The 6,071-nt window shown below is 30.5% G+C and overlaps 4 protein-coding genes across 4 annotated transcripts; 1 reads left to right on the forward strand and 3 right to left on the reverse strand.

Annotated features, from left to right (window-relative positions):
- Positions 1-61: 61 nt before the first annotated feature.
- Positions 62-1,215, reverse strand: LOC126873747 (uncharacterized). Its single transcript, XM_050634947.1, has 2 exons — positions 1,041-1,215; positions 62-964 (listed from the first exon to the last, which is right to left on the reverse strand). Exons 1-2 carry the CDS (start codon positions 1,213-1,215, stop codon positions 501-503), a joined length of 639 nt encoding a protein of 212 aa, XP_050490904.1. The 3' UTR covers positions 62-500.
- Positions 1,216-1,332: 117 nt separating this feature from the next.
- Positions 1,333-1,653, reverse strand: LOC126873754 (uncharacterized). The gene has a single exon (XM_050634960.1). It carries the CDS (start codon positions 1,651-1,653, stop codon positions 1,333-1,335), a length of 321 nt encoding a protein of 106 aa, XP_050490917.1.
- Positions 1,654-1,853: 200 nt separating this feature from the next.
- LOC126873744 (ELMO domain-containing protein 2) lies at positions 1,854-3,791 on the forward strand. The gene is made up of 2 exons (XM_050634941.1): positions 1,854-1,979; positions 2,519-3,791. The coding sequence occupies exons 1-2, from the start codon at positions 1,933-1,935 to the stop codon at positions 3,414-3,416; spliced, it is 945 nt and encodes a 314-aa protein (XP_050490898.1). The 5' UTR covers positions 1,854-1,932; the 3' UTR covers positions 3,417-3,791.
- Positions 3,792-4,188: 397 nt separating this feature from the next.
- Positions 4,189-6,003, reverse strand: LOC126873746 (thioredoxin domain-containing protein). Its single transcript, XM_050634946.1, has 6 exons — positions 5,774-6,003; positions 5,260-5,448; positions 5,035-5,173; positions 4,785-4,946; positions 4,545-4,670; positions 4,189-4,453 (listed from the first exon to the last, which is right to left on the reverse strand). The coding sequence occupies exons 1-6, from the start codon at positions 5,901-5,903 to the stop codon at positions 4,315-4,317; spliced, it is 885 nt and encodes a 294-aa protein (XP_050490903.1). The 5' UTR covers positions 5,904-6,003; the 3' UTR covers positions 4,189-4,314.
- Positions 6,004-6,071: the final 68 nt, after the last annotated feature.

Here is a 6,071-nt window from a genome sequence, read left to right on the forward strand (position 1 = left end):
AGGAACGCGCGCGGTAACACTTTTGAATAACGTACTTCAGATATTTTTCACAATAAACGATATACTTTTACGTATTAGTTCTCAAATATTGTTTTAAACAAACCAATTTGCATCAAAGTTGTTGTACAATTGTAGTCTTGCAAAATTATATAGTATGTATCGGTAATTCTTCAAAACTTTTGCAATCACTTTCCCATATCCGTAGCCCCTAGAGAAGCGTAGACATTTTGCCTTAATTTGAATGCAACTGCATTATCAAAATTTCTCATGATGAATGGAAATATCCTTCACGGAGTAACAACATGAAATAATGTAAAGGTATGTATATTTTTTTACGATAGATTATTTATTTATTCAAAATGGCGTCTAAAATTAAAATTTAAGATTTATGTAAATTGTAATTCTGTTTCTAATATGTGAGAAGTAATACGAATATGTGTATATCAAATGTATCCCGAAAACGTTGAATTAAAAGTATTATTATAAGTATGGGAAGAGATTTATCCATAAAGTTTATCTATTTTTGTTGGATCGTCGGATTTGAATCGAGCAACGAATATTTCTGGTGCCATATTGACTTCCGCGTCTATCTTTTGCAATGTGTGACGATTGAGCATATTATTCTCATTGAAAGTATTGAGTTTCTGGACATTTGCAGCAAAATCGGTTCTTCTGATCGAATCACCATGGTTTTCTTCGTCGAGATACCATTGTGATACCATTTCTTTCAGCGGTTGCAAATGATTCACATTTTTTTGAACTTTCTCTAATTCCTCGTTACAGAGTCGTTCCACTTCCATCAATTTCTGCTTATACGCGTTTGCTATCATTTTCCATCGGGCATTATAACGCTTTTCCGCCTGAATAAATGAGTATTCGTCTTGATATTTAGCCAAACGTTTCTCATATTCGAGTATTGTCAATTCTCTGAACGCATCCTCTGATGAGATATCTAAAACATCCCCTGTACCATAAATTAATGAATCCGTTATTAAAACATTATTCAAATATTTTACATCTCGTTTCCTAAGAAAAATTACCCAGATTGTTAGATAATGGCGATTCGGCAGCATAGGCTGCTGCAGCTGCACGTGCGGCTGCAGTTGCTTCTTCCAAAGCCAATGCATCATCCTTTTCACGTAAAAATTGCAATTCCCCTTTTTCTTTTTTCCAAAGTTCTATTTCCTTCCTTAATTCTTCCTTTAAGTTCCTCATTACTTCACTGAGCGACTCTATTCGCTCCCGAAGAATGTAGCTGTTAGTTACGAAAATTATTCAATATAACGTGTGATATTTTTTTTTTTTTATTTAATTGACAAAGGTTTTTTTTTTTTAACATAGTGTGTACTTTAAATCTTTATCGTCTTGGCCATCTTCTACTGACTGCGCGCCCTCTAAAATCACCGAGTCTTCTGGCTGTTCAAGAACAGCTGAGAGCTTTTCTAATGAATCATCATTCTCATTCTCAGAAACACGATCATAATTTGGCAACATGCTTCCTAGATCCAATGTTAAATCGACGTCCGCTTGATCCTTTATCCTTTGCTCCTCATTGGATAATTCTATGCATTGATTGTCAACATTTTGAATGCTGTCGGTATTACTTGAGCTATCTGTTGAAATTTCTGTCGAAGACTCATGCTCGTTTTCCATTTATGATATTTTCTTAAAATTACTGATTTGACAAACTTTCTAATCAATGATGGATTATTTAAAACTCTGGTTGACTGAAGTTATTTCACTTTACATACGTCATTTTTTCTATATGACATTGTTTTTTCATTATGTCTAAGTTACTATAAAAAACTTGATTCCATATATGTTTATAAATATCGTACATTTGTAAGGGTAGTATTCAAGGTGATATAGTAATTTTATACCAATTGCCTTATAAGGAAGATAAAAATATTTAAAGTCACTTCACGATTGTCTATGATGCTTCGTTCTAAAAGAAAATCTCCTAACTCTATACAACGTGGGTATGTGTGTTATATTGAATTTTTGATACAGGATGACTGTACCGGTAGTGAGTAGTGAGTGACCTCTTCTGCTATCGGTACTATGTTGATTTAGTAGGTTATTATTGATTTCTCTTTACTCAAGTTAAATATTTAAGAAATCTCAATGATTTTTCTGTAATAGCAGCATAGAAGTCGAAAGTTTGTTAATTATAAACAAACTGAACAGATTAGTTTATTTTTCATGTACCAAAATTAAACTTTCTGTCATACATGTATATTAAATACATTATTGCACAGGTTATGTGCATTGATTTTAATTGTAATGGTGAAAACAGGAAAACGTATTTATCGAAATACGTTTCAAAGTGTTAATTTCCAAGTCTCATTATTTTAAATTAGTGACAAAACCTGTATATGTCGAGATACGATGACAGGATGAGGTTAATTAGCACTTGAATATAAAAAAATTTTGTACTTGAATTTTTCCTGTATCAAGATTCTTAATTATCAGAAAACATGTTTATATACTTCTGGTCATTGGTGTGCTGGTATTTCAGACCCATTGTAAAATGGTTATTAAGGCACACAACACGAATGTGTGAACTTCAAAGAATTTGTTATGGAGAATTACCTGGAGCACCGAGAACATTAGCTGTAGAAGAATCTCTTAAGTTATCTAGGAATGCTAATATTAAAACTCTTATAGTCTACTTGAATGATCTCGCTGATCAGTGTGCAATCACAAAACAGACAAAGCAAAAAATTTTGAAGGAAGCTATTATAACCATATTGGTGACTAAGAAAGTAAATCCAACAGCTCACCCTGACTTTGCCAAGTCATTTGGTAAATGTATAGAACTAATTTGGGGTTATAGACAACTTTGTGTGGAATGTGAAGAGCTTAGAAAAACACCATATGATGCTGACAATTCTGAGCATGAGTTCCAACTATTAAAATTATGGAATTTGTTGATGCCTTATGAGCCTTTAGATGCTAGAGTTACCAAACAGTGGCAACACATCGGCTTTCAGGGTGATGATCCAAAAACAGATTTCCGTGGAATGGGCATTTTGGGATTAGAAAATCTAGTTTATTTTGCTCAAGAGTATCCCAGTGCTGCAACACACGTGTTATCACATTCTACACATCCACGTTATGGTTATGCTTTTGCCATAGTGGGCATAAATTTAACAAGCATGGCTCTAAGATTATTAAGGGATGGAAGTGCCAAGACTCATATTTATAATTCTTCAAAGGGTTTTCCAACAATTCGCGCATTTCATCAACTTTACTGTTATCTTTTTTATGAATTTGATGGATTTTGGATTGATTCAAAACCAAGCAATATGATGGAATTTTCATCCATACAAGAAAAGTTTGAGAATAGTATCAGAATGGCATTAACTGATTCATCTACTGTCTTTAGGATAAATATATCAATTGATAATGTTTAAAATAGATGCAATATTTTATGTTGATAAGTCTAAAACTATCACAGAGAGTGAACATTTTCTCATTACAATGCACAAAGCTACTAGTAGCACGGAGTATCTTGTGAGTGAATAGAACATCATTATTGCAAATTATGAAGAATATAAAATATAAAGCAAAACATAAATATTCTGAAATCATTAAGTTACAGAAAAATACAAAGAATCTTGATGCATTTGATATTATATTTTTACTTTATTTTTCTACTAGTAATAAAGGAAGTATATGTCTTACCTAACGAATGTGAAGGGGTTCACATATAAATTCATTTAAAATCATTTATTTATCATAAATAAGTTAAAGTACAACGTTTACCCAAATAAATATATTACTTTCAATCTGTTTTTATTTAATTTTTTAAATAGGTATATGTAAATATAAAATTTTATTATAATTTTGTTATATGGATTCAGATGACTTTCTTGGGGAAATGCATATCATTTTTAGTAGATGCCATCATGTGTGTAACAGCAATAATTTTTATTCAAAAGTATTTATTGTAAAACATAGAAAACATTTGTGTTAAAAAAAGATTAGACTTGCAGTGATTATTATACATATTTTATACGAAATAAAAAATGCAATTGTTAGAAATAAAATATATATATATATATATATATATATATATGTTTTTGTATCTCTTTAGAATACTCATATTACGAGAACTGATCAAATATATATATAATTACGAAAATAAAAAATTATGCGAGTTGTTAAAAGTATAAAAATAAGAGATTCACTGTAATTAAAAACTTTATTCATCTTATCTATGTATATACATATATTGTGATTTGTATAAAATCATGATCAATAATAACTTGATACAGTACCCATAATATATGTCTTTGATACACGAAATGGCTAGTCCCTTTTTTGTGCCATTTCAGTTGTGCGTCTGAATTTAAAAGCTATGGAAATTATAATAAATACGCCGATCGCTATGCTACTGATCCATGGATTTTCATGTAAGAAATTCGCAATTGTTTCTCCAAGATCATCGCTGAAACGGGAACATATTTATATCATAATTGTATTATACTAATATCTGTGTACAAAAACTTGAATCTACTAATAAATGTGTTCAAACTTACAGTCGTCGTTGTGGTACTGGGACAGTCTCAGCATGTGCATTTTTGTAATATTCTTTTGCAAATGATGTAAAAGAATTAACGTCGTATTTTGGAATCTGATAACGATACATTTTACCATGTCTAAAGCTACAAGTACAAAATAAATTATGTTAAATATTAAAACATCAAATTGTATCATTAATTCTGTTTATCATTATAGCATCTTATGGCGTGCTTACTATTTATCTCTTATGTACTTACAATATAAATTCTGGAGTTTTATAAACATTAAATCTTCTTGCCGTGGATGCTCCAGTTGTGTATTTGTTGATACGTGCTACATTAACCCTTCGTTTTAGTTTTGCACCTACAGCCTCCCACCTTGGAATCAGTCTACTACATTCCACACAGTCTGTACTGCCACTGTTTTTATAAAAGAATTGTACTTTAAATATCTGCCAAATAAGAAATATGCATACATACAAAACATTATGGAGAACCTAAGACTTACAACATAACAAACCAATCCCCGGTTGTAGCTCCACTACTTGCTTGTGTTAGATGTTCAAATGTATCATCAGTTAATTCCTTCACTGTAGGTTCCTTGTTTTCACTGAACATAGTTAAAATTTCTTCAGCATTCAGAGGTCCTAAAAAAGGTGATTAAATGGGAATTAATAGGTTAATAAAAGCATTTTTTATTAAGATATATTGTTTTTAATATTAATGATTATACCATCATATAATAAAGGCACACCATGCCTAAAGAACACAAGTGCTGGTTCTTTATCGTCACTATAGACACGAAGCAATTGACTGTCAATAGCTTCCACAACCCCAGTAGATAAAGAATTTAGATCTTGTATTAAATGAATCATTTCATTCTTATAGTTATCACACGTTGTGCATTGACGCTGTTTGCTTGCTGTAAATATTATCCGTATTTGAGCATTTTACATATAAGAACTGCTAGTTAAATGAATTATAATTTTTAGCATGAAAGAGTCAGTATATAGGAAAAAGAAATTTAAAAAAAGATAGAAGTTCAGTCAATAGGTTATGCCAAGATTTCTTTAAAGGAATGAATTTTATCAAATTTCTCACTAAAAATATTATTTTTATTACGATATTATATAAGTAAATATTAGATATTATTTATATTATAAATAAACTTAATATCAATTATCATGAAAAACGTTCTTTCATTCTGATAAATGAAAAAATACGTGTAAACATTAATCAAAACTTACTAAAAAGTACGACTACATATTTCTCAGTTTTTATAAGATTTATAAGCTCTTCATCACTCACTGTTTCGAGATTGGCAGAGCGAACGCCAACGAAACTACATATCAATATGAAAAATATTATTTGTAACATTTCGTATTGAATTAGATCAACAATATTGGCTGGAATATTTTTACCGACAATCTGTTACGCCAAAGAGGTTAACATGTTCTACTTCTTATTTCATTCTACTCTGGAGGAATTGTTTGAAATCTCAGAAATTGTAATTTATTTTCTATTTCTGCCAACGGGTTAAGATCA

The sequence above is a fragment of the Bombus huntii genome, chromosome 15 (assembly GCF_024542735.1).
Source record: "Bombus huntii isolate Logan2020A chromosome 15, iyBomHunt1.1, whole genome shotgun sequence".
Classification (NCBI taxonomy): Eukaryota; Metazoa; Arthropoda; class Insecta; order Hymenoptera; family Apidae; genus Bombus; species Bombus huntii.

Bases quoted from the DNA above. Each gene is read 5' to 3' on its own strand.
- LOC126873754 (XM_050634960.1), bottom strand. From the start codon at position 1,653: ATGGAAAACGAGCATGAGTCTTCGACAGAAATTTCAACAGATAGCTCA.
- LOC126873744 (XM_050634941.1), top strand. From the start codon at position 1,933: ATGATGCTTCGTTCTAAAAGAAAATCTCCTAACTCTATACAACGTGG. The intron at 1,980-2,518 runs GTATGTGTGTTA...CTGGTATTTCAG, and splicing joins CCTAACTCTATACAACGTGG to ACCCATTGTAAAATGGTTAT.
- LOC126873746 (XM_050634946.1), bottom strand. From the start codon at position 5,903: ATGTTACAAATAATATTTTTCATATTGATATGTAGTTTCGTTGGCGTT. The intron at 5,174-5,259 runs GTATAATCATTA...CACCTTTTTTAG, and splicing joins TGTGCCTTTATTATATGATG to GACCTCTGAATGCTGAAGAA. The intron at 4,454-4,544 runs GTAAGTTTGAAC...TTCCCGTTTCAG, and splicing joins CCAGTACCACAACGACGACT to CGATGATCTTGGAGAAACAA.
- LOC126873747 (XM_050634947.1), bottom strand. From the start codon at position 1,215: ATGAGGAACTTAAAGGAAGAATTAAGGAAGGAAATAGAACTTTGGAAA. The intron at 965-1,040 runs GTAATTTTTCTT...TTTATGGTACAG, and splicing joins GCCATTATCTAACAATCTGG to GGGATGTTTTAGATATCTCA.